Source organism: Oryctolagus cuniculus, chromosome 20 (assembly GCF_051225735.1).
Source record: "Oryctolagus cuniculus isolate XC-2025 breed Fujian yellow rabbit chromosome 20, ASM5122573v1, whole genome shotgun sequence".
Lineage (NCBI taxonomy): Eukaryota > Metazoa > Chordata > Mammalia > Lagomorpha > Leporidae > Oryctolagus > Oryctolagus cuniculus.
In genome coordinates this window covers 10,254,658-10,282,621 of record NC_142886.1, presented here as the reverse complement: position 1 = coordinate 10,282,621, position 27,964 = coordinate 10,254,658, and the positions used below count along the sequence as shown (strand labels likewise).

The 27,964-nt window shown below is 46.0% G+C and overlaps 1 protein-coding gene across 8 annotated transcripts; it reads left to right on the top strand.

Moving 5' to 3' along the window:
* On the top strand, positions 1-27,496 carry ZBTB1 (zinc finger and BTB domain containing 1). 8 transcript variants are annotated; one of them, XM_070065045.2, is made up of 3 exons: positions 563-844; positions 17,135-19,050; positions 25,709-27,496. In XM_070065045.2, exons 2-3 carry the CDS (start codon positions 17,153-17,155, stop codon positions 25,743-25,745), a joined length of 1,935 nt encoding a protein of 644 aa, XP_069921146.2. In that variant the 5' UTR covers positions 563-844; positions 17,135-17,152; the 3' UTR covers positions 25,746-27,496. The 8 variants fall into 8 exon arrangements, with proteins under 8 accessions (XP_069921145.2, XP_089178961.1, XP_069921146.2 ...); XM_070065044.2 differs by lacking the exons at positions 563-844; positions 25,709-27,496 and adding an exon at positions 1-128 and having other exon boundaries at positions 17,135-22,702; XM_089322835.1 differs by lacking the exons at positions 563-844; positions 25,709-27,496 and adding an exon at positions 26-48 and having other exon boundaries at positions 17,135-22,702.
* The last annotated feature ends 468 nt before the right edge of the window (positions 27,497-27,964 follow it).

Genomic DNA, 27,964 nt, shown 5'->3' with positions numbered 1-27,964 from the left:
GGCCGCCCCCCACACACACAACCGCGTGACCCGGGGACTTTCCCCAGGGTGTGCAAAAAGCACGGGCACCCGTCAGCTCGGGGTCGGGGTGGGGGAGGATGCGCCCGCGTGTCCGCCGCGCGACAGGGGTGAGGGCGCGGGGCCGGGGCGGCCTGGCCGCGGGAGCCCGGGCGGGGCACGGCAGGGGAGTGACTCAGGCAGGGCCGGGGGCGGGCGCGGGCCCCCCGCGCGGCCAGCCCGGGGCGCGGGGACCGGCGCCCCCGGGACGCCCCCGGCCTCCGGGCGCTGCGGAGCCGGGCTCTGACGTCTGGACGGGCGCGGGGGCCGCAGCATCCCGCCCTCGCGAGTCGGGAGGAGCCCGGGCCCGGCCAGCTGTGCAAACAGGAGGAGGAGGTCCCGAGCCCTGCCCTCGGGAAGAGGGGCGCGCGGGTGGCCGGGCCGCGCCGCGGTGCGGGTCGTGCCAGCCTCCCCGGAGCCCGACGCAGAAACTTGTTGCAGCAAACAGGCGACCGCGGGTGCCCCTAGCAGCCGGCGGCGGAGTGGGTGGGCGGGCGGGAGGGAGGGGAAGGCCTGGCGGACGCCGCAGCGAGCTGGTGGGCAGACCCGGAGTCGCCGCGTAAGCGGGGCCGGCTCAGTGCGGTGCGGCGGGCGCGGCTGTGCGGCAGCGGAAGTCCTTTGTTGCAGCACAGCCCCTGGCAGCGCCGGAGTCTCCGCGCAGCCAGCCCGAGCGCCGCGCGTCGCCGCCACTACAGCCCGCGGCCCGCGGCCTCCGCCCGCCTTTCCCCGCGGCCGATCTGCCTTAAACTCCCTAAAACCTCCGCAGCCCCGGTTCCCGCTGCGGCCGGTGAGTATTTGCCAGCGGTGGGGCTATTTGCGCAACTTTGGCCCGGGCCGCGCGGGGCCGGGGCCGGAGTGCGGGGCGGCCGGTGCGGGGGAGCCGGACGCGCGGGGAGGAACGCCGGGCGGCGGGCGGCTGCCGGGCCTGCGGCGGGGGCTGCGGGCGCGCCGCCTCTGGGGTCGGAGGGCGAAGCCCCCCGGTGGAGACGTGGTTCCCAAATTAGTTACCTTCTCTCCCCTGCGCCTGTGTTTTTTGGAGGGGGGGGAGGGGAGGTGTAGACGGGAGGCGGGAGGGCGCGGGTGATTGACGTGCCCGGAGCCCGCTTCTCAACTCCCAGCTGCGGCTCCCGGGCGGGTGGGAGGGGAAGCGTCCCGGAGGCCGCGGCCGCCGACTCGGGCGCGCTCCGAGGGAGGAGGCGGCGGATTCTTGCTGCGCGCTTTTCCCACCCCCTCGCGCCGGCAACACATGCTGCTTGTTCCGTAGAAGTGGGTAGGTCTGGGGTTGTGTGCCCGGAGCGCTCCCGCGGTGGGCGCTCGCCGCGAAGTTGTGCGGGGCCCGGGCGCGGTGCGCGCAGGCACGGCTCCGACCCCGGCCGCCCGTTCGCGGGCGGGCAGCCTGCGGGGCAGAGGCGGCGATGGCTCGTGGGCGCCGGAGCGGGCCGGGGTCGCCGAGGGGGCTTCCCGCGTGGCAGGCTCCGCACTGGAGCAGTCCCCCCCGGGACGCTCACGCCCGAGGAGCGGTCCGAGCGAGCTCTCCGAGGTAACTTGGACTCCGGCAGCTTCTGGCGCTTTGAAGCGGATTGGGTGAGGGATGGCGGTGCTGGGGACCAACTTCAAACGCGATCGCGGTCGTCTTTGAAACGGGAGAACTCAAGTCTATGAAACTTTTTTTTTAAGGTTCATTTTATTGATTTGAAAGGCAGAGAGGGAGGGAGAAGCGGAGAAAAGCATCTTCCGTTGATTCTCTAAAGTTGTGTCATTGCAAATGGGTCTGGTCGGGAGAAAATGAGAATTGAGACAGGAAAAGGTGAGGCTGGCTGTCACGTGCTCAGAGCTTCAAGCTTGTCCTTTGAGGCCCTTGGCCGGGTCTTGACAGCGTGAATGCCTTTGGGAGCTAGCGGGAGGCTTCGTCCTGAGAGACGCGTGGCCGGGGGCGCGCGGGCAGCGCAGCCTGCAGCAGGAGCTGGGGCCACAGCCGGCTTTCCCCGTGGGACCACGTTGTCATTGCTGTCGGAGAACGGAGCAGGATGGCCTGCACTGTCAAGAGAGACGGGACTGGGAGCGCAGCGGGCGTGAGCGCAGCACAGCCACTTACTCGTGACCTTGTGTTCTGATTGCGCTTGAACGCTGTTCGGTTTCTGCAGGGTTTCCTGCGTCTCCCCTTCTGCCAGGCTCTGGAGAAGACGCGGTCCCCCCCCCCCCGGCCTGTTTTTTTAAGAGTCTCTGTGCGCGTTCACAAAACCATTTCCCTTTCTGCTGTGCAGGGGTGGAGGAGCACCTGCGTGCAGGCCTGTGCTTCCCTGGCCGGCTAAGCCTTTGCTGTTAACCTGGCCCAAAGGGGAGGAAATCATTCGGGATATAAATGCGGGGGAATTTCCGTAGATTTTTAATTTTTAGCTACAATATGTTGCCCCCCCCCCCACACACACCAGGAGGTTTATTTGAGAAATGTTTGGTCACTTTGGTCTTTATAGAAGTTTCCTCCTGGTACTTTTCATCTTGTGCTGGTCGCTCTTATAGTGAAATTGCATTATTGTATGCTTTGGGAAACAATTAAAAGTTATGTCCTTTTTCTTAAAACGGAGATATCTTATAAACTTCAGGCACTTTGTAAAGATTCAACCTATACTGAAGTACATTACATATAAAAATGAAAGTCCTTTTGACTCCCACTCTCTCTGGGATAATCACTGCGAACAGTGAATTCCTTGTTGAACTTGAGAGAAGGCAGAGTTTGCTCACAGCCGTGTTGCTGTGTGTGCCTAAGGCCTGCCCAGGGCTGGTGTGTTGTGGTTCAGGGCTCGTGTTCTCTGTTCGCTGAGGGCAAGAATTACCAGGGAAGGGGAAAAGGGGGTGTTTTACATTGGGCTGATCTGAAATTCTGTGATGAAGTAACAGGAGAATTTAAATATAACAGGTACTATTTTAGGTGCGCCCTGGTAGAGAACTTACGGTAGTCTGGTGGGCTAGTTAATGTTGAATTCCAGCCTCCGATGGATGTACACCCACTAGACTCATTCAGACAGAGCCAAACCCTCCCATGTGTAGAGAGTGCTGTAATATTACAGTTCGGAAGGAAGTCCTGGTTATACTGGCCGTGAAGGCCACTGCCAAGTTACCCAGTGCTGCTCTGTGACCAGAGATTGCATGCTGAACTTCATGGACAGGACGTTAGAAGAAACAAGGGGGGGGTGGGGGTGGGTCAGTGGCTGTGCTGTCCCAGATGTGGCAAGGCAAGGACTGATGTTGAGGAGGGGCGAAAGGGACTTCCTGAATGCCACTCATCATTGGCATCTTGGCATACATTTAAGGTAGATTTCTGAGTATACTTCGATTTTGGCTTCTAAATGCATAGTCATTTATTAACTCAAAAGACCTTAGTCAAAGTACAGAATCACTTACTCCTTCGTTTAGTGTATTCAGAAAGGGTGAACTGTGGAGACCTTGGTGATCAAAAACCTAAGCCTCAAAATAGTCACACCCTTGATTGTCTGAGGGTATTGGGCGGGTAGTTTTTTAATGTTTTCAAATTAAAATTGTTTGGAAAACAAAACTTGAAAATTAAAGAATTCAATTAGCAACCAGAGTTCCTGTTAGTTGTCTATGTGAGTGAAGTGCTCCATCTCTACTTTAAAAAAAATTTTTTTTGACAGGCAGAGTGGACAGTGAGAGAGAGAGAGATAGAGAGAAAGGTCTTCCTTTTGCCGTTGGTTCACCCTCCAATGGCCGCCACGGCCGGCACGCTGTGGCTGGCGCACCACGCTGATCCGAGTCAGGAACCAGGTGCTTCTCCTGGTCTCCCATGGGGTGCAGGGCCCAAGCACTTGGGCCATCCTCCACTGCACTCCCAGGCCACAGCAGAGAGCTGGCCTGGAAGAGGGGCAACCAGGACAGAATCCGGCGCCCCGACCGGGACTAGAACCTGGTGTGCTGGCACCGCTAGGTGGAGGATTAGCCTAGTGAGCCACGGCGCTGGCCCCAAAAAATTATTTTTTAAAATTTATTTGAAAGGCAGAATTACAGAGAGAGGGGGAGACAGAGAGAGTTTCCATCTGCTAGTTCACTCCCCATATGGCCACAATGGCTGGAGCTGGGCGGATTCGAAGCCAGGACCCCGGAACCTCTTCTCTCACGTAGGTGGCAGGGGCCTAAGCACTAGGGCCATCCACCGCTGCCTTTCCAGACGCATTAGCAGGGAGCTGGATCGGAAGTGGAGCAGCGGGGTCCCAACAAGCACCCATGTGAGATGCTGACGTCTCACGCGAAGCTTAACCTGCTGCACCACAACACCAGTCCCTAAATCGGGACTTCAGGGAAGGCGTGCTCTGGTGGCCAGTGAAAGTCAGCAAATGAAAGCAGAGATGGGGAAGTGGCCAGACATTGTGCCTGCGAGACAGGACGATAAGAGAATGACGCCAGCATCTAGATTCATGAAAAAAAAAAAAAAAAAAAGGTGGCCCTGGAAGGCTTAAAATAGTCCAGAGGGGGCACTTCAGTTACTAGTCATGCCCAGAAAGAGAACTGTCTGCTTTACAACACTGAAACTTAGCGCTATGAATCAGGAGTCAGAGGCTTGAGTTGTGGCTGCTGCTCACAAGATGAGCAGTTTGGGCTGAACTAACCAGTGAGCCTGAGCGTGTTCCTTTTATCGTAAAATGAGGGTAATACCCATCTCACAGTGGTTTGAGTGGGCTGCATAATGTATGGGGAAATACTCTGTACGTTTTCTTTTCTTTTTTTATTTGCTTGAAAGTTAGAGTTACACAGAGAGAGAAGGAGAGGCCAGAGAGAGAGAAAGGTCTTCCATCCGCTGGTTCAGTCTCCAATTGGCTGCAACGGCCGGAGCTGCGCTGATCCAAAGCCAGGAGCTTCTTCAGGATCTCCCACATGGGTGCAGGGGTCCAAGGCCTTAGGCCATCTTTTACTGCCTTCCCAAGCCATAGCAGAGAGCTGGATGGGAAGTGGAGCAGCTGAGACTCGAACCGGTGTCCATATGTGATGCCGGCACTGCAGGTGGCGGCTTTACCCACTATGCCACAGTACTGGCCCCTACTTTGTGCATTTTCAACCACTATATAAAAGTTGCTGGGATTGAAATAAGCAAAAAATTAATAAGCAAAATAAAAGTTACTTCATTCATTCATTCAAAGATTCATTAAAAACCAACTATATGTCAGGCAACTATTAGGAGCCCTGGAGTTGGGCATAGTGAGTAAAACTGTCTCCTGCCTGCTGGCATCCTATATGGGCACCAGTTCGAGCCCCAGTTGCTGCTCCACTTCCAGTCCAGCTCCCTAATGCTCCTGGAAAAGCAGTAGAAGATGGCCCAAGTCCTTGGGCCCCTGTATCTGTGGGAGACCTCGAAGAAGTTCTGGCCATTGCAGCCTTTTGGGGAGTGAACCAAAGGATGGGAGATATCTCTTTGTAACTCTACACTTTAAATAGATAGATAGATAGATAAATGGAAGCCCAAGGATTGCCTTAATAAGACAAGCTCTGAGCTTAGAATAAGGCAGGGATGCCAAATACTTAATACCTTGAGTGTGGTGATACATGCAGCCTCCCAGTTTGAGACATTATTTGTCACTCTAGTTAGAGCCTATAAGCAAAGGAAATAATACCATGTGTGAAATCAGAAAGGCTTTTTTTGTGTGTGCTAGGTGATTTGGGATTAAGGAGAATCTTTTTTTTTAAAGATATTTATTTATTTATTTGAGAGGCACAGAGAGATTGTCCATCCGCTGGTTCACTCCCCAAATGGCCACAAAGCCTGGAGCAGAGCTGATCCGAAGCCAGGAGCCAGGTGCTTCCTCCTGGCTTCGCATGCCAATGCAGGGCCCAAGCACTTGGGCCATCCTCCACTGCCTTCCCGGGCCACAGCAGAGAGCTGGACTGGAAGAGGAGCAACCAGGACAGAACTGGCACCCCAACCGGGACTAGAACCCAGGGTGCCGGCGCCACAGGCGGAGGATTAGCCTAGTGAGCCACAGCACCAGCCAAGGAATCTTAAATCTTAAATAGACGTAAGGCTTAAAAATGAAGTTGTATTACGCTTCTTAGAATGAACACTTTTTATGATACTCTATTGGTTTAATTTTACTGAATTATAATCAGAGGCGTGATGTTTTCAGGATTTGGGTTAGAAGTAAACAAAATAATTGAAGCCCCAGAGTTGGAAACGGTACAGTGTTTTAAAAATGTGTAGGAGCTCCGGAGAGAAGGGAATTGGGTCATCTCTCCTGTCGTCGTGGAGCTGCCTCCTGTTATTCCTTCAGGAGCACTTACTGAATACCTAGCATGTTCCAGAAACCAGCAGCCAAAATCCGTGCCTTCAGGTGGCTCGCATCCTGGTGGGGGAGACTACCACACAGGTCACTGTAATAGCCAACGTCTTTCATTCCTTTGTGTGTGTGTGTGTGTGTGTGTGTGTTTTGAGATTTTATTGATTTATTTGAAAGGCAGAGTTACAGAGAGGAGAGAAAGCTTCCATCCACTGGTTCACTCTCCGAATGACCACAGAGGCCAGGGCTCTGGGACAGGCCAAAGCCAGGAGCCGGGAACTCCGTTTGGGTCTCCAACTGCACTTGGGTGGCAGGGACTGAGGTACTTGGGGCACCTTCTGCTGCTTTCCCAGGTGCATTAGCTAGGAGCTGGGTCGGAAGTGCAGCAGCCCAGACTGGAACTGTTGCTCAGGTGTGGGATGGTGGTGTCGAAGTCGGCAGCATAACTGGCCGCACCACGATGCTGGCCCCCGTAGCCAGTTCTTAGCACCTGGTCAGTCACAGGACACTGCCGCGCAATCGCTACAACCAGGAAGGATTTCCCACCCGTCTGAGATGCAGGAATTGAAGAGGCCTACTCTAAGTCACATGCACCTAGTAAGTGGCAGGGCCAGGACCGGAACCGAGAGAGTCAGGTTAGCCTGTGCTTGAATGCCTACTTCGTGCTGCTGTTGTGGTACCTAAAGTCAAGTGTGGTAAGGACAAAGTAATACCAAGACCTAAGAGGAAGGTGTTAAAGAAAGCTTTCAGGAGGAGGTGATAAACTAATTTCTTAAATGATACGTGGGAGGTTCAGAGAGAAGACCCAGTCAGCATGAGTAAGACTGGCGCTAAGAAATGTGTGAAGTGTCTGTGGGGTGGCAGGCAGTTTCATGCTGGTAGAACATGAGGTTAAAGCAGGAAGCAGCCCAGCACAGAGCAGGTGGTGGGCAGGGAGGGCCTGGTGTGCCTCACCAGGAAGAGCTCACACTTGAGTCTGAAGGTGCGCCAGGGGAACCACAGCAGAACGGCGTGGCCTGGTTTTGTTCTTCACGGATCGTCTGAGAGCAAGGATGGATTTGGGAGACCAGCAAGGGGCCCGTGGTAGCACCTCAGGTCCTCGGCACCTCTGTTACAATAGAGGACCAGCGAGGTGGAGATGGGACAGACAGATTTGAGAATTACCGAGTGGGGAAATGGGCGAGACTTGGAAGTCCATTGTGAGGGAGAATTCTGCTCAAGGTGACTCTCAAGCAGCCTGGGACTACTGAGGGTGGCTGCTGAGACAGGAGACGGGCAGGGTGAGGCGGGCCACACAAAGCCTGAGTCTGCAGAGTGAGTACTCGAGGTAGGTAGAAGTTCTGCAAGAGGAACTCGCTGTGAATGCCACGTGCAGAAAGGGACTTCCTGATGAAGCTGCCTGTGGCCTGCCTTCCTGATGAAGCTGCCTGTGGCTTGCCGGAGCCTTCTGTTTCGACTGTGCCCTCTGGTGGCGGGAAGATGCTACGCTGCCTCTTGAGAGAGGGATGAAAAATTTTAAGACTGCGTGGATTAAATTGTAGATACCACATTTCTTCTTCACTCCTGAAGCCAGGGAGGAATATTCCAGAAACCACTGTGTCCCTCCTTGCTTTCTGGGTGGACAAATTCAACTCTTAAACCCATAATGCAGCTGAACTACAGAACACCTCACTCACTCACAAGTTACTTGATTGGCCATCGCAGCTGTCCTGTGCCTTGACATGAAGCAAATGAAGAAAGCAGTCTGATTGTGGATCAGCAAAGCTCAGGAGTTGGAACTATAACTCATGGAACCCTTCCCCAGGTCCTCACTGGAAGCTAAATTATGAACATTGAGTTTCACTGAAGCGGCGGGCAGCCAGGAGCTGAACACACCTTTTAGAAGTGACAGCTTGTTGGCTTGACAAGCAAAGGTGCAGAAAAATACCAACCAGCTGCAGTTTCCGAAAGCATTAGCAGTTTGAGGGCTTTTTGTCTAAGTGCAGGCAACCCTTGCAGATTTGAACAGCTCCTGTATTTCAGCAAAACATAATTGGTGCAGAGGAGAAAACAGGCATACGTGGGGGCTGCAGTTAGAATGATGGGAAGAGCCCTCGACCAGGATTGAGACCAAGGTTTTATCCCTGCAGACTGCGTGCCTCAGTGTGCCTCCTCCTCCATAAAGCAATGGGTTGAACTTGGTCATTTCGTGAAAATTCTATCAACACTGTTGGCAATGATGGCATTAATCCTCTTAAAAATTATACTGTGCACGGATTAAAAAGGCAAACACTTGTCATCTCTAATTTATACAAGAATCCTATAAGGATTATGATAATCCTAATTTCTGTGGATGAAAATCATAGGCCTTTCTAGGTACAGACCTTTCCTTGTGACCAAAGAAGCGGTAGAGCTGGTATTCCGAGAGAGCAGAGACTGCTTCCTGGGCTGTTTTTTAAATTCTTTCGTTTACCAAGCATGTATTAAGTGCCAGCTCTGTGGGAAGAATGTGCTAGGCACAAGGAGCACAAAGGCCATTCAGCCTTGAGGGCTCAGTGGAGTAGGCGCTGCTGGACAGTGCTGCTGATACAAGGCATACTGCAGCATTGTTCGGCTGACATACAGCTACATTATGGTTTTAGGAGACGCTGGGGTGTGAACATGACCCTGAGCCATTCATGGCATTGTTCCTATGGGAATGTGTGCTGCAGGTTCCAAATAAAAACACAGCTTTGGCACGTACCCCAGGTATCATTTCAGAATGTCCTATACCAGGTACTGTATCTGGAGTCCAGTAACAAGCCAGAATGCCTTGTTTTTTTAAAATAGTGAATAAAATTTGCTAGCCCTGAGCATGCCCATCATTTAAGTGCCTTCAAATAAAACTTTTGTCTTTAGGAACTTCTACAACTGATTAAGCCTGGGCCTTTTAAAGAGAAAATGGAATAATTTAATCCATTTAGAGGTTGGACTGTGTGCCCTGGAAATTAGTATACTAAGAAAGAATTTTGCCAGTGTGACATTGTTATAGGTGACAAAATCTTCAAGCCATGAATTTGGGCTCCAGGGTCATGCTGTTTGTGTTCTAATCTCTAGAATTCCTCTCTTTATAGCCTTAGGAAGTGTATATGAGGGGTCTTCAGTAAGTTTGAAGGAAGTACATATTATTAAAAAACTATGCATAGATTTCAAAGTGTTTTGCACTGAAATTAACTTTTAATTACATTTTTCCGTGAACTTAAAAAAGTTTTTAAATTATTTTTTGAGAGACAGAAAAGAGCTCCTATCTACTAGTTTACTCCCCAGAAGCATGCAACATCTGGGGCCAGGCCGGGGCTGGAGCCAGGAGCTGGGAACACAGACTAGGCTTCCCATGGGACAGCAGGAACCCAGTTCCCGAGCCCTCGGCTGCCTCCCAGGGTTTGCATTGGCAGGAGGCTGGAGCTGGGAATCACACCCGGGCCCTGGGATGTGGGATGTGGGCATTTCAGACCAGGCGGAATGCCTGCCCCTCCATGAACTTTGAAGCACCCACCTAGAACACGGTAGACCTGTGTTTAGTCTGGAAAATTAATCTTATTATAGTACCTCCTTTGTGGGGTTTGTTAGAGAGGTGTGTTATGTAGCACAAGCACACCTAGTGTGTATGTCTCCCTATACATCCACCTAGAATAGAACCTGGCGATAGTTAGGCTAAGCAAACGTTAACTACTTGAATTATTGTGTTATAGTTGTCATTTATCCTACCTTCATAAACCTCCATCTACAAAGAAATGCGTCAACCTTTCCTTCCAATGCATTTCTAGCCAAGTGGCACGTATTCCTCGCCAGGTACACTTACACAGATACCTTCCTCCTTGCTTTCTGTTTTTCTCTTATTCATTAAGACTTCACTCCTAAAATCACTGGTGTGACTTTTAAAATAGTGATTCTGCTATAATTCATGCTTTTCTTCTAAACTCTTGCTGCAGTTTATTCGATATAAAACTGAATTGTTCTCATTTCTTGGTTTCAAAAATTTTTTTTAAAGATTTATTTTGTTTATTTAAAAGGCAGAGTTTTGGGGCAGGGAGGAGATTGCTCGTCCATCCCATGGTTCACTCCCCAAATGGCCTCAACAGCTGGGTCTGGGCCAGGCCGAAGCCAGGAGACCGGAAGTCCATCCAGTGCTGATACGGGATGCCAGTGTTGCAGGTAGCAGCTTCACCCAATGCACCAGGATGCCAGCCCCAAGGTTTCAAATTAAATCCCTTACCTGCAGTTGGCTCTGTGGTCCACCATCCCTCTCCACTTCTACCTCAAAGCTTTTTCTAGTATTAGGGACACTGTTAGCATCCAGTACTTTTCAGGCTTTTAAAAAGGACAGTCTGGGGCCAGCACTGGCGCCTGTGATGCCGGCATCCCATATGGGCACCAGTTCAAGTCCTGGCTGCTCCACTTCTGATCCAGCTCCCTGCTAATGTGCCTGGGAAAGCAGTGGAAGATGGCTCAAGTACTTGAGCCCCTGTACCGACCCAGAAGAAGCTCCTGGCTCCTGGCTTCAAACTGGCACAGCTTTGGCTGTTGCAGCCATTTGGGGAGTGAACCAGAGGATGGAAGACCTCTCTGTCACTCTGCCTTTCAGATAGATACATAAAATTTTTATAAGTCTATAATCCTCAAATTTTCACTCATGTAAGAACTAGGAACAAAAAAATGAGTGTATATATCTAAATCTCCCCTGAGATCCAGAGGGAGTTCCTGGTAGTCCAGAGCCTGAGGTGCTGAACTGGGAGTGTGATTCATTGATGAAGCGAATCTAGACACAGTTAGAGGAGGATCCTCTCCCCCACAGGAGGAGTCACCTCAAAAGTCCTTCAAGTTGTTTCTTCACTTTAAATGCTTTATATTTATAGACCTTTAAGTTACCATTTGACTGAGGCTGGAGCAAAAGAAAGTTCCAGCAAAGCTGTTATTTCCAATTTAAGAGGTTTAGCAATGGAGGAAGAGTATTTCTGAAACCTAACTACAGCAGGGAGAAATTTACTGGAATAGCTTCCAGTATCCCTTAGGGAACGTGTGTATTGACTGAGACTAGCTGGACACTTAGAGGTAAAACCACATTACAGATGCAGAGTTCAGAAGGGGACTGTCACTTGCGCGATGTCCCCTGGCCAGCAGACCTTATGTTAAGGATCCAAGCCCAGTCCTTGTTGAGTGTGCTGTGCAGAAGGCCAGGGAAGTGCTTTATAGGGGTCAGGAGTCCTTGTTTTGCAGGTATCGTACCCGCTTGACTACAGGTAACTGTACCCTGGTACACTGCTTATCAGGCCTAGGTCTCTGCCTTCTGAGAAATAAGGATGCTGGACTGGATCTCGCCAAGCTCTAAAAGTCTGACTCTCCAAATCACACAATATGCCTAATGTGCTCGGTGACTGTTTCTGACCTGAGATGAGCCAGTAACCAAAATCTTAAAATCCAGTGTAAAACTTTTTGGATCACCTAGTTCTTTATTCTTGCTGAGCACTGCACACTGGGTGTCCTAGCCTCAGGGAAACTGACCTCATCCAAAAGCCGTTAAGTCCCTTGAATCGCATTTGAAAGTTCTCTCGGCCCCTGCCCTTGACTTCTACGTGGAGAAGGTAGACGTCTTCTGCCAGTGATGTAGCGAAGAATACAAATGCTATTGGCGATTTCAGTCATAAAAATAGGAATGGGCTGGCGCTGTGGTGCTGCAGGTTAAAGCCATGGCCTGCAGCGCCAGCATCCCATATAGGCAGTGTTTCAAGTTCTGCTGCTCCACTTCTGATCCAGCTCCCTGCTCATGCACCTGAGAAAGCAGTAGAGGATGGCCCAAGTCCTTGGGCCCTTGCACCCATGTGGGAAATCTGGAAGAAGCTTCTGGCTCCTGGCTTCAGCCTGGCCCAGCCCGGCCAGCCCTGGTTGTTGCAGCCATTTGGGGAGTGAACCAAAGCCTCAGGGAAACTGACCTCATCCAAAAGCCCAGAGAGGAAGATTCTCTCTCTCTCTCTCACTCCTCTCTCTAACTCTGCCTTTCAAATAAATAAATAAATCTTAGGATAATAAAAAAGGCAGGAACATCTGAAATAGAAGCAATTTTATTAAAATTTTCTATAAGCTTTAACAAAGTTCACTAAAGGTTTTTGGAAAACTTCTTTTGGATTTGAATGAAACTATTAATGAAAGTGAATGCATCATAAAAATTTTTAAAGCAAAGATGATTTTTTAAAGATTTACTTATTTATTTGAATGCTAGTAAAATGAATGCGGTGTTTGTGTAACGATGCTTAAACTACAGGTGCATGTCAGCCTGGAAGCTGGAGGGCTGACACTGATAGACGCAGCGCTGTTTAGCTCCCAGCTCTGTGAGTGGAAGGTAGGAGGACAGACAGACAGACACAGGAGGGCACCGCAGAAGGTGCATGGGAAGATGGAATGAGGAGATAAATTTATTTTGGTGCAGAAATCCTCTGAAATCCATGCGTTTTTTTTCTTTTTTTAAATTTGAAAGTCAAAGTTGCAGAGAGAGAGGAGAGGCAGAGAGAGAGGAGAGGCAGAGAGAGAGGTCTTCCATCTGCTGGTTCACTCCCCTGTTGGCTGCAATGGCCGGAGCTGAGCCGATCCGCAGCCAGGAGCTTCTTCCGGGTCTCCTATGCGGGTACAGGGACCCAAGGACTTGGGCCATCTCCCACTGCTTTCCTAGGCCATAGCAGAGTGCTGGATCGGAAGTGGAGCAGCTGGGACTCGAACCGGCACCCATATAAGATGCCAGCACTGCAGGTGGTGACTTTACCTGCTATGCCATAGCACCAGCCCCACAGTTTTTTCATAGTGCACATTTTCCATGAACTTTTGGAAGACCCCTCTTGTAGAGGCAATGGGATTCCTACCCAGGTTGATCTGACCCAGAATTCTTTTCCTCTGCGCTACATCTTAGTGTTCTGGTTACACTAAAACACAGACTGTATACATCTTCACTGATTTAATTGAGTAGTGACTATAGCTACAGGTGCATGTGTCATTCTGGTCTTCTGTGCCGTTGTAATAATTGTGGTTGCTGACCATCAAACTGCTTTTCACTTAGTTAAGACAGGGTTTGGGAACTTTTATTTGTGTCACTATTTCAAAAATGGACTACTTAATACCTGAAAGTTTTTACAAGTTAACTGCTGGCCTTCTAGCAGACACTACTTGGAAGGAAACCTCAAGGTCATCCAGTTACGCACTAAGCAGCGAGGACAGCCACTGCTGCTTTCGTTTGCGACTCCATACCAGGCACCGTATGTTGTACACATTGCCTCCGTGAAGCCTCCTGTTTGTATCTGAGGCGTTGTTATCCCTCTTTGACGGTTCGGGACACTGAAGGTCAGCAAGGTTACGCAAGGTGCCACACACACAAACAAAAAGTGGCAAAGCCAAGTTCGAACCCCAGGTTGTGCGATCCAAGGCCTGTGCCCTTACGCGCAGTCGCAGTTCACTCCTGTCCAACATGCGTGACAGCCCTCTGAATACCACTGAATGGCTCCTGTGCCTAGAGAGCTTTTCCTAGAGATAATAGTTTTCATTCTGCCTTTTCTCTCTTATTCATTAAAGATCTTTAGTCCTACGGATATGACTATAGACCTAGAAACCTCATCCCACTTGAAATGGGCTCAGGTCAACTTTTTTCTTTTTTTTCAACTTTGAAATAAGGCTATATTGGTGGGGGTATTTGGACTTGTTTCTATAGTTCCAATTGTAACATAACTTTGTGTCCTGTGTTATTTGTCTATCCTGAACATTTCTTCTCTCCTATAGTCTTCACTCATAAATATATTTTTGAAGGGCCAGTGGATTTTAAAGTGAATTACAGGAAGTAGATTTACCTTAGTTTACTTAACAACTGCCTTACTATCAGGCGTTCAAATTAGAAATTACACAGGGCCAAGCAGCTCTGTGCACACGTGGCCATCTGTATGTAGGTGCATGGTGAACAGGATTCCTTGCTGTTCCGTACTGTCAGCTACAGAGGTTTGAAATATTGTGCCTACTTGAAACGCTGGATCTGATGGTTGCAGTTTTTGAAAGGCAGCACGTCTCGTCTCGTTACCCTCATTTTACAAGCCTCACATCCCTGCCTATGGAATTCTCTATCCCTAGATAGGGAACTGGGGAAGGAGGAGGCACCTGTGCCTGTGAGTAATGGAGGAAAGGGGTATGTGATCCATATTTGACCTGAGAGGAACAGACAGAAAACTGTAAGAGGGGCCGGTGTTGTGGTGTAGCAGGTGAAGCCACTGCCTGCCATGCCGGAATCCTATATGGGTGCCCACTTCCAGTCCTGGCTGCTCCACTTCCGATCCAGCTGTCTGCTGTGGCCTGGGAAGGCAATGGAAGATGGCCCAAGTCCTTGGGCTCCTGCACTCCCATGGGTGAATTGGATGAAACTCCTGGCTCCTGGCATTGTATCGGCCCAGCTCTGGCTGTTGCACCCAATTGGGTGTAAAATGAGGGTAACGAGACGAAATGTGCTGCCTTTCAAAAACTGCAACCATCAGATCCAGCGTTTCAAGTAGGCACAATATTTCAAACCTCTGTAGCTGACAGTACCGGAACAGCAAGGAATCCTGTTCACCATGCACCTACATACAGATGGCCACGTGTGCACAGAGCTGCCTTTCAAATAAATAAATCTTAAAAAAAACAGAAGCAAATCAACTTACTCTCTTAATTATTACTGCAGAGATTTGAAGAGTTTGGGGACTATAGAGTGAACATCTTGTATTTCTCTGAACAGCTTGTTAAATGTTCTTTTTAAGTTCAGTAAAATATGCACAGGAACTTGTTTTTTAGTAAAAAGATTCTGCCACTTTATGTATACAGATTAAACTGTGAGGTTGAAACTGGATCTTACTTTAGCTTTGTAAGGTAATATATAAGACTTGTAGTGATTTTAGTATTTTTCTCTTTTATCTAAAGTCAACCTCCTTATGTAAAAACTACTAAAGAGATCCACTGATGTTGTGCCGTGAAGAAGGCTGGTTGTAGAAATGTGTGGTGTGAAAGCATTTAGGTTAAAAAACCTAACGAAGGCAAAACTATACCTGTGCCTGGCACAGAGGTCCCCAGGAGGCTGTGTGTGTTAGGTTCCATCCTGCAGTGAAGGCAGCTTGACGGGGTTCCAGAGGGCTGAGTCCAGGATGGAGTACCCTCTGGTGAGGGCGGCCCATGGCAGCAGCAGAGCAGGGGGGAGGAGAGCGGGGAAGCTGGCTGTGCTGGACCCTGCTCGGCTTCTGTAACAAACCCTCCTGCAGAACTGCCTGAGGGTATGCGGTGACCTAAGGACCACCCCCCCGCCCAGGCCTACTCCCCAAATACCATGATTGGGTTGAGTTTTTACCCTTACAGCCGTTCACTTATTGTGACTTTGGGGTTTAAACACGAGTTCGGGAACCAGATGTTTCTCAAACCATAGCACCCTGTGTGTGTGCATCTACGTAGATCTGAAGGTAAATAATCCATTGTGTTTGGCGGGGTTACTTCTGGGAAAAGGCATGCAGCCCAAGGAATGTTTTCATCCTACACACTTCGGTTAAATTCTTTGCAGTGAGCATGGGTCACTTTTGTACACTTTTTTTTTTTTTTTTTTTTTTTTGACAGGCAGAGTTAGAGAAAGGTCTTACTTCCGTTGGTTCACCCCCTATATGGCCACTACTGGTGCGCTGTGCAGATCTGAAGGCAGGAGCGAGGTGCTTCCTCCTGGTCTCCCACGCGGGTACAGGGCCCAAGCACTTGGGCCATCCTCCACTGCCCTCCCAGACCACAGCAGAGAGCTGGACTGGAAGAGGAGCAACAGGGACAGAATCTGGCGCCCCAGCCGGGACTAGAACCCTGTGTGCCGGCGCCGCAGGTGGAGGATTAGCCTAGTGAGCCGCGGCGCTGGCCTGTACACTTTTTTTTTTTTTTAACAATGAAGAAAATATAAGGAAAATGTATAGTCAAGTTTAGATACTTCCCAAATAGATCCACTGCTGTTTTACACCCTAAAGTACATGCTGGACAATAAAAGACATAGTCTTACTCTATAGAATTACTGCTCTTCCCAATAATTAAAGAGAAAATCATCAAGCCTATTTGGTTATATTTCCACATGTTCTAGTAAGACTTTTAAAATAGGTTTTTTTTTTTTCTGTTAGCAATTTCAGGCTACAAAAAATAGGATTTATACTTACTTTTAAGGTTCAGTAGTTATCAGCACATGGCCAATCTTGTATCATCTATAGCCCTCACATCTCCATTTATTTGGAAGCATATCTTAGATACATCATTTCATCTATAATTACTTCAACATCTATATCTAAAAGATAGACTCTTAACCTAAAAGCCAAGCCCTTATAACACTTAGAAAATGAGCAATAGTTTGTTAATACCAATCTTCTAACAAGTTTTTGCTACTGTATGATCTAATTACTTTCCATTTAAGTTGCTATTTTATGTGTTTTCATTGCTTATATCCTTCTAGTACTTTTAAATTAATGTGGGGGTGGTTTTTTTTCCTTTCAAATTTAGTATATATATTTTCTCCCTCGGGGCAAAATGAAACCAAAATGTTGGTTTTTACTTTTGAAGCCTTTGTTCAATGAGAGAATTCCGAATAAATGTCTGAGAATCTTGCAGGTTTAAGACTGCCCCAGGCACACGTCACTGACTCTTGCTACGTTTCCGTCAGAAGGGAAAGCTGTTCGTACCTTGTACTAGCAGTGTCCGCAGCACAGCATCGCGGCAGCGCTGTGTGTGTTCGGCTGCTTCTCTGACGTGAGCGTTGTTGTCTCTCCCAGGTCTGTGATTCCTAGAAGATGGCGAAGCCCAGCCACAGCAGCTACGTCCTGCAGCAGCTGAACAACCAGAGAGAGTGGGGCTTTCTCTGCGACTGCTGCATCGCCATCGACGACATCTACTTCCAGGCTCACAAAGCTGTCCTGGCCGCCTGCAGCTCCTACTTCAGGATGTTCTTCATGAACCATCAGCACAGCACCGCCCAGCTGAACCTCAGCAACATGAAGATCAGCGCCGAGTGCTTCGACCTCATCCTGCAGTTCATGTATTTAGGGAAGATTATGACCGCGCCCTCCAGTTTCGAGCAGTTTAAGGTGGCCATGAACTACCTGCAGCTGTACAACGTGCCCGACTGCCTGGAAGACATACAGGACGCGGACTGCTCTAGTTCCAAGTGTTCGTCCTCCGCGTCCAGCAAGCAGAACAGCAAGATGATATTCGGGGTCAGGATGTACGAGGACACCGTGGCGAGGGGCGGCAGCGAAGCCAGCAGGTGGTGTGCCGAGCCGAGCTCCACGGTGAACACCCCGCACGGCAGAGAGCCGGACGAGGAGGCCTTGCCGCTGGGCGGCTTTCCCGAGCCCCTGTTCGACGTGTGCAAGAAGAGCTCCGTGTCCAAACTGTCCACGCCGAAGGAACGCGTGTCGCGGCGCTTCGGGCGGAGCTTCACCTGCGACAGCTGCGGCTTCGGGTTCAGCTGTGAGAAGCTGCTGGACGAGCACGTGCTGACCTGCACCAACAGGCACTCGTACCAGAACCCCAGGTCCTACCACAGGATAGTGGACATCCGCGACGGCAAAGACGCCGGCGTGAAGGCCGAGTGCGGCGAGAAGGAGCCTTCCAAGAGCTGCTCCGCGCAGGCAGACAAATACAGAGGGGACGCGGGCCAGGCCGCCGAGGACGCGGCCTCGGCGCCCGGCGGCAGGAAGGCCGGCGCGGCGGAGCCGGAGGCGGCGGCCGAGGAGCGCGGCCGCGCGGCCGAGCGCAAGCGCGTGGTCGTCAAGATGGAGCCGGAGGACGTGCCGGCCGCCGAGCTGAAGGACTTCCACATCATCAAGGTGGCCGAGAAGGACTGCAACGAGTCCACGGACAACGACGAGCTGGAGGACGAGCCCGAGGAGCCGTTCTACAGGTACTACGTGGAGGAGGACGTCGGCGTCAAGCGCAGCGGCCGCAAGCCCCTGAAGCCCCGCATGGCGCTGAGCGCGGACGAGCGCGGCGTCCTGGAGGCCCTGCGGGCCCCTCCCGGCGGCAGCCCCGCGCCCGAGGACGCCGAGCACGCCGCCTGCGAGCTGTGCGGGCTCACCATCACCGAGGAGGACCTGTCCTCGCACTACCTCGCCAAGCACATCGAGAACATCTGCGCGTGCGGGAAGTGCGGGCAGATCCTGGTCAAGGGGCGCCAGCTGCAGGAGCACGCGCAGAGGTGCGGGGAGCCGCAGGATCTGACGATGAACGGGCTCGGGAACCCCGAGGAGAAGATGGACCTGGAGGAGCACGCCGACGAGCAGGCCGAGATCAGGGACATGTTCGTGGACATGCTGGACGACTTCAGGGACGCGCACTGCCAGATAAACAGCATCCAGAAGAAGCAGTTGTTCAAGCACTCCGCCTGCCCCTTCCGCTGCCCGAACTGCGGCCAGCGTTTCGAGACTGAGAACCTGGTGGTCGAGCATATGTCCGGCTGCCTAGACCAAGAGATGTTTAAGAGTGCCATCCTGGAGGAGAACGAGAGAGACCACAGACGGAAGCATTTCTGTAACCTGTGCGGGAAAGGGTTCTACCAGCGCTGTCACCTGAGAGAACACTACACGGTGCATACTAAGGAGAAACAGTTTGTCTGTCAGACTTGTGGAAAGCAGTTTTTAAGGGAGCGTCAGTTGCGACTGCACAATGATATGCACAAGGGCATGGCCAGGTATGTCTGTTCCATTTGTGATCAAGGCAACTTCAGAAAACATGACCATGTGCGCCATATGATTTCCCATTTGTCTGCGGGTGAGACGATATGCCAGGTGTGCTTTCAGATATTCCCGAGTAATGAGCAGCTGGAGCAGCACATGGATGTTCATCTGTACACATGTGGAATATGTGGAGCCAAATTTAATTTGAGGAAAGATATGAGATCCCATTATAATGCCAAGCATTTGAAAAGAACCTAAGTGATTTTCTACTGTACTAATGTTTTAGTGGGTAGCAGACAAAACACACCAAAGCAAAGGATATGAGCTATTTAGAAATCAATTTAAGATGAATTGTTGGGAAAATTTTTCAAGGCCCTTTTACCTTTAAAATTTTTGTTTAGGACCTTAAGTATCTACATGTTAGGTGTTAAATGTTTATCATTTTCATTGTTTCTTACTAGATTCTTTGTTTTTTAGTTTTTCATAGCTATGATTACAGTTACTTTTAAATGTAGATTACTGGTTGGTACCCCTTTGGTGACTATTGAACTTTAGGTTTTTTTTTTTTTTAAATCCATAAGGTCATTACTTCACTATTTTTATTTTATTTTTTTAAGGTTATCCTGTGAAATTTTAAACCCAACACCATTGGCCCTTCCTATTTAAATTAAAAAAAATTTAAAGAAATTAGTTTTTTGAAACTATCCTAATTGCCTTTAGTTTTCTTTTGTTGTTTTGGTTTTGGTCAAACAATGAGTTGGCTACTTTTTATTTTCCCTCATTATCAGTGAAATTCATATTCTTAAATTGACAAGCTCATTGGGCAAGTTAGGTGCACTGAATCTAACCTTTAAGGTTGACATGGGCTCAAACTTGGCCTAAAAAGATGAATGGACCTGAGGAAGTTCCTATAAATGAATATTTCCTATAATTGATAAAATATTATCATTTAATAATCAGATTTAAAACTTATATTAAGTGTAAATCCCAATGACTTTCCCCCTCTTGAGAGATTAGTGGGGATAAGCCATTTTGTTTTGTGATGTTAAATTTAACTATGATAGTTAATTAAAAAGACATATCTTGTATTCACTAAAAATATTTTAATTTAAAATATTCCGATTTCTAAAGTGTGTTAGTTTATCAATTATTTTTTGTTTATAAATAGACTTTAATAGCTCTCTAGGAATATGACATCTAAAGAAAAATGATTTTTCACCTTTAAAATTACATACTTTTGGAACTTTGAGATTTGAGAAAGCCGCCATGTATATTAATAAATCTAATAAAATAAAGAAATTATAAATCTGGTTGTTCTATAAAAGTAGAGTGCACAAAAATGTCTTGTGTCTTATACTATCCAACATTTGGGGAAAATGTGTTACAGCAAATTGCAGTTTATCACCATGTTTTTTTTTTTTTCTGGAAAGGATTACAAAATTTGAGGACCATAATATAATCACAGAGCATATAAATGGAAACAGGTTATCATTTTTCAGCTAAAGTACTATTGTTGTTGCCAACTTTAGGGCCTATATCAGGTACATGTGGATTAAAACACTGGCATAGCTGACCCACCAATAAACACGTCTGTTGACTAGAATGCCTTTTGATGGGAATGACCTGCAATGTGACGATACCCTTCTCGTAATGAAAGGGATTTTAATTAACTTGTGTATTTTAAAATATAATTCTGTGATTATGAACAGTAATCTAATAGCATTGTCCTTTTTGTTGACATCAAATTTTTAAGATTTTCGTATACAATAATCATTTTCGTATACAATTTACATAAAAGAAGAAGTTGCCAAGAGAATTGCAAGACACTGGCTCATACTGATTTAACGGAAAATATTAGAACGCAGAGCTCAGAGGTTTGAGGGTTTACATGTTGAAGTGTTAAGGATAGGAAAAGCAGGGGAGCCAGCGCAGAATTAAAACAAAATAATGGTAGGTAGAGAAGGGGGAGATATACAAAGAGATACACAAGAAGCAGCCAGGGGTTTTGTTTTTAAAGCCACGTAGGTGACAGCAGGAAAAGGAGTTTGCCTTAGTCTTGGATACAGTAGTTCATCTAGTGATTGAGTCTGAGCTGCAACTTGCTACGTGGTGTACATGTATACGTGACTGCTGGAGACCATTCTGAGAGCAGTATAAATAGGTGAGATAAACCAGTTTTCCAAACTCTGTATTATCTTAGTGGATATAATTCTGGGAGGGGAATCACTTTTTTCCATGAGCTTGATCAAAGTTCGGCGCAGTGGTTTTCCTGCCAGTGCAGAACAGGGCTTGGAAGAAGGGGTCATCTACACAGTTAAGGGGGCGTTCAACTTGGTTATCTGACATGTGCTAGCAGCCAGCCGTTAGCGAGAAAACATGTCAACATTAAACTTAATCTCATCTCACGTGACTGGAATGTTTGTATTTTCACAGAGCCGCACCTCGTCATGCGTTCTCCCAGTTCCCTATCGTACAAGATAGTCCTTTTTGTTCTGGAACTGGCTATGGGGCAGCACAGGCTTCTCTGTGTTGCATGTGTCAGTTTTCCTTTAAGTCGCTGGAAGGATACTGGCCTTGTGAATTAGGGGGAATGAAAGACATGTCGCAGGTCTCCTGCCCAGTTCCTCACACCTCTCCTGGGGTGCAGCTACAGAGCAGTATTTCCCGCCCCTGTTGCTTCTTGCCCTCTGGGATGTGATGGCAATGAATCCAGGCTGCTTCTCCTGCCTTTGGAACTTAACGTGTGTGGGCTCCAAAACTAAAAATGAAAAACTAGATAGATGGACAGGGATCTTGTCCCTCTCTGCCTCACAAATAGACCCTGGTGCTTCGAGGCTCCTTGGTTCTGAATGGCAAGAGATCCTGGGTGTGTAATGAGCTTGCCAGCAGTGATGTGCAGCTTGGAGGTTCTGTAATTCTGAAGTCAGTTGGTCTGAGAATTGCACAGATTAATAAAGCACAACCAAGGCAACAGTGGGTTAGGTCTCATTGCTCTTAATTTCTCCCCTATTTTCACAGTAAAAATAGCGAAATGACCCACATGGGTAACATTGAACGTGGCAGATGTTTCATGTGTAGAGTAATTAACAGTTTGGGTGCAGGTGAAAATTAGAATCAGGATTCCAGAGGGGCTAGTTATAAAAATAAAAGAATTAAAATAAGGACAGAGTTTGCCAGGGCAGTCAGAACACTAATTAAAAGTAATAGACATGAAAAATCATGTTTTACTGTAGTTAAAAGTATGAACAGAATATAAATTAAAAATTAAACATTTGAAAATTACAGCTGAAGTGAGTTAGGGGTTCAAATAATTTGACTAGATTAAAATAATTCAAGTATAATTACAGAATCGCTAATGTGGCAGTTGTTGCAAACAGGCCAAGGATATGTCTAAACACTCAACATACTAACTGTCGCATTCTAAAAAGTGGGAAGAGAGAATGGTGGGCGATTGTTCATTCTCCTATATCACTGGTTAGAGAACTTCTGTATTTAATAGATCTCTGGGAAATCTCCCAAAGACCTAGTATAGCAGTTGTTAATACTTAAATTAAACATAAAAGTCGTCATTGTTAACAAAGAGCTAAATCAAAACCAAAAGAAAAAACAACTTGAATATGTATGTGTATACTCAGTTGAGAATAAAGAAATCTTGATATGCCTAAATTTAGCTGTTTTTATGAGTTAAAATAATTTTTTTTTACCATTGAATTATTTTGATCAGTTTCTCAACTTGCTTCACTGCCCCCATCTCCTTCGTAACAAATGCTTCTCACCGAGTCAGCTCTAGGGCCCAGCCTCGAGGATTTCTAGGCTTGCAGGGTACCACAAGACTCAGGGGGAACATAGGCTTCTAGAATCCCGCCCATAAACCAAGGTGATAGGAAGAACGCCAGGACACTGAGGCAAGTATCTGATGTTGGGAACCTGTCGCTGGTCCCGTGCTAGGGCTCCGTGGTCCCAGCATCCATTTCTTTAGCACTCTTGTGTTCTGCTAATACTTTACATGCATACTTTTGATCAGACCTCACAGCCTTTGAGGTAAGTATCATATTGACTTCCCAGGTAGGGGACAGAAGCTTAGATGATTTTTCCTAAAGCCACACAAAGTATATACGAGGGCTGGGATTTGAACTAGACCGAGCCTTCTACATTCCCTACTGAATCTAAGCTACACACTCCACCTACCAAGAAGTACGAAGAGGGGCCTTTTCAGCCTCGGAACACGTGTGACAGAGCTAGCAGGTTGTGCTCCTTGCTCCTCTTCTGCTGTGTGCCTGGTCAGGTGGCTGCTGATAGTGGGTACCTAATGAACATGCTGAGTGACGCCAAAGTACATGAGTGCAAGACAAAACTTACTTGAATGGATCATTCAGAATGATGTTTCATAAATAAATATTAATGCTGATAAATGTTTTGATTTTCCTTCATTTAAAACAGTTAGTGGTATTGTCAACCTTCTCCCCCTCCACCCGCAGTAGATGAGTCAAAAATAATTTGAATTCAACTTCCACATTTCTATGTCTGACTTTTCCCCTCTCGGTTTTCCCCATTCCTGTCTTTTGTGTTTTAACCTATCCCACCAATCTTTGTTTCCTTTTATTTATTTATTTTTTTTTTTTGGTTGTGAGACTGACGAGGGATTCAAGTCATTTCAAAATAAGTATTCCCAAGAAAAAGCAAGATGACAGGACAACCATTTGCTTCCTTTTGCTTAACCAGAGGTGGGGAAAGCCCCACCCAAAGGCCATATAAGGCCGGCAAAATCATTTGGCCTGGACTTGCCAAGGCAACCACAGGCAGTGCTTGAAATTCAAAAAATCTGTTACAGTTGGTAATTTGTATGTCCCACAAATGATCTTATAAATATGCAAATTGCCCTTGGCAGAAAAAAAGGTGCCCCACCCCTGGGTTACAGAAGATAGGGATAAGAAATTCATCATTTCTTTGGCCAGTAAGCAAAACAACCAACTATGAACAAATCACCATACTGTGGCTGATTTGATTATTGAGCAATCTGAGTTTGCTTCAAAATAAAAATTGGCTACTCCATTTACAATTCAGTTTATGAAAATGTGGATTTTCAGGGTAAACTTATGAAGACAGGCACACTCATAGAAGAAATGAGAAATAAGCTCAGGAAATGATAGGGTGGTTATATAACCACCCTAACCTAGCGCAGACTCACAAAAAAGTTATTCAGTGCTTTAAGTGAAACAACTTTTCCCAACCCACTGTGATTTTAATTTTATGCATCTATTACCTCATTTCTCAACAACAGGTTCAATGCTACTATGCTTAACCAACTACTTTAATCTGGTTACCATCAAGTGTTATGTGCAAGGGAGAATAGAAGAATGTGGCAAGGGAGATTGCATAGACAATGGCTGTATGTTCTTTTAAGTGGCCTACTTTCATTGCTTTCTGTCAGACTCAAGAAAATATGACTTCACTAAAACCAGAGGAAACTTAGCTATTTACATATCTGTATGCTAGCAAGGGGTAAAAAAGCATCAGTTTTATTCAGGAGAATCAAATCATCTAGGTCAATCATTAGTAACAGAATTGTTCATTTCTATCAAAATCCACCACCAGTCATTTATGGGGCAGGAAACTAATTTCTCATTAACTTCTTATGCTGGCAATAAAAAGATGCTATGAAGATTGCAATTCAGTTTGTGGCTGTGAATTGGATGTATTGATGTACTAATCATCATGGTACTAAGTTAGAAATCGTAAGAAAGTCTAGAGCCACAGGATGACTAAAATTTGTAAGAGATTTTAAGTGAGAAAATATGCATAATTCTCTGATTTTAACTACATGAGATAGGAATAGAATTAGGTATACATCCTATAAGCTCCTACTTAAGCTTTCTTTTAAAAATTACTATTTTGTTTGTTTTATTTAAACCAATTGCTTATGTCAACCAGAATCAACAGAGCTCAATTTATTTTATGTCAGAAATGTAATTTTCAGCACCCAGATAATTCAAGCCATCTTTTCTTTCAAATGTTTACATTCCCTGATGTGGAAAAAATTTAAGAGACTTTTTCTTTCTTAAATTTGGGATCCATTAGGGCAAAACATGGCTGCAGAAAATAGAATTCTACCCTTCAGCTTTGGAATTTGCCCTTCATTTTCATCTGCAGAGTATACAACACGCAAGGCTTGAAGAAAGCAGTGTTAGTGTGATGGCTGAAGACGTTCTGTAAAAAGAACCTGAACTCTGAAATTTGTTAGATCTGTGTTTCAGTCAGAGATTTGCCATCAACAAGTTAAGACATTGTAAAATTATTTGAAGGAAAATATATGTCAACTGCTTCCCCCTCCTATCCTCTACCTATCTGACCTGTCTGTTTTTATGTTACGTATTTATGTGCCCTACCTGATGTAGCTCAGAACATGCAAAAACAAAAATGAAAGGTGCCCCCCAGAGCTGGAGAATTACCTTAGTAATAAGAACACCTTGTATTTGAAAGGTACAATGAGTTACATTAGAGAAGTAAATACATTTAAATTCTAGGGCTTAACCTTTTTGTTCCCAATCTGGTTAATAGTATGCTGGCCTGGTGCCAAAAGCCAAGAAATTCTGAGCTAAAAATGTTTTATCTTGTAGAGCAGTCAACTTGTAATATTATTTTTCTTGAGTTTTGTCTTTTTCTGTGTGGCAGTGGTGAAATAGGGCCTTCTAAACCTCTGGAGAAGTGAGAGATCTGAATTTGGAGAGGACATGGGGAAGAATCACTCTTCAACAGATAATCTTTAAGTGCAGACCCAGGAATATCAGATCTGAAGTGGCACCATCTTTGTGTCTTCCTGACAAACTCCATCAACCCCAAAAGTTCCAGTTGCAAAGATCCAAGAAAACTCAGTAAAGATCACTTGGGAATCACTTTGCTGTAACAAAATCGATTCATGGTGACTCTCCTAATACTCGTGGAAAATCTGCTGAAGAAAATTCACTAAGATTCTATGACATCAGTGGTTAGAGCTATGTTAAGATGAAACTTTATATGCTAATTATCGTCAAGCGTCCCTTCTAAAATAGAAGGGCTTGCTAGGCTACTGTAAATATAAAGAGAGAATCATATATCTGTATAAACATATATAATTCTAAACTTAACCAGAATTATGGCTTATATATTATGGAATGTAGTTAGGCAGTTTTAGAAGCTATATCCAAAGATTGCAGTTTAGAGATATAAGTAAAATACAATGAGTACACAGAAAAAATTTTTAAGACCAATGTTTGAACAAGATGATCTGGTTATTACTCATTGTAATATAACACTCTTCTCCCTCACTTGATGTATCAGTGACATACTTGATTATTAGTATTAATGAAGCTCCATTTTAAGTGTGTTAACTTGAAAGAAGACCAGAAGTAGTATTACTTCAGCAGTGCTAGATTTTCATAAATCAGGCACATCGTCTTAACAGTATAAAATGGCAGAATTCATTTCTGTTAAGCATTTATTCTCAGTATTAACGTATAATGCCATGCTTCTCAGCTTTCAAATTTCAAAATAGAATTCAAATAAGTATTGAATGAAATGATGGTTAACATGTTTTTAAAACTCATGGAAAAAGTCTTCAGCGAGACTTAGTAACCTAAGTACAAAATGTTTTCCATATACTTACGTGCACATACACACATTTCTCAAGCATATGAATCGTGTAGCCATGTTATTTCTTTATTGTGAATATATTTGTAGTTTTACCTTTGTTAACTATGTACTCAGTTCCTTATTATGATGATGTTTATTGTGCAATATTAAGATGTTACATATTTTCAAGAAATGCTTAGTATTTTTATGCCTATTTCTTCAAATGCTGTAAGAAGTTAGACAAGATATAACTTGAAGTATACTTAATAGTATATGCAGAAGTTGTCATTTAAAAATCCTAGCTATAAAGTAGTATGATAGCTTGAATATTCATTCTAATAATTAGACCAAAACTCAGAGGAAGATTCATTACAATGTGATAGTGTGTAGAGGAGGGGATAAAGGAGAAGAGAAGCCCTAGAGAGTTCAAATACATAAGAACTGAACTGCTTTAAAATAAATAAAGAAGTCTAGAGAAGTAAGAGTCTAAAAAACACTACAGTTAATCTCTTTTGGGAACACGAGGAGACATAAAGAACTGCAGATTTCTGAAAATAAGCAGTAAACAGAAGAGAATATTACTAATAATTAAAGGTGCCAGATCAATACAGGAATGACTCAACAATAGCTTTTGATTGGTGGAATTAGACTCACTTTTTAAAAAATGGCTTAAATTTTGACTGTACTAACTACAAATGTAATGAGTTATAAATGACATACATGCATTTTTATAATGTGATTATTTTCTGTACATTAGTAAACTGGAATTATTACATGAAGTACTTTTTGTTAACATTTTTAAATCCATTGCTTTTAACTAATAAAATTTCCTCCTTTATGTTCATAAGTTAAGCTGTCTGTATATCACTTTTATTTACACTATTTTTTTTCAACCTGGCTCTTTTAAAAAACAATCTAAAAAGCTATCAACCCTTCCCATCCTCTGATACCATAATAATAGAGTAACTGAGATAGTCAATTATGTTGTTCCTGCACAGCGAAAGAAGAGAGCCAAGAGGATGTGCTAAAATTCTTGTTGCCAAATTTTGATTTCTTCAACACAGAAGAATGACTGCCAAAGTATTATCTCACAGCAAACACAGATGGCAACAAATTAATCGGTTTCCCTCATAATATAAAAAGAAATAATTATTTATAAAAAGGCCCTCATATAGTATTTTGGTTCTTTGAGAGGGTAAATGCATTTGTCAAGATAACAGTTTTCTATCCAGAGCAGTAACTTCTCTGCCAGTTAATTCATTTTGTTTCTTTTCAGAATCTAGCAAGTGGCATATTGAGTCTGGCTTCCTCCAGATAATC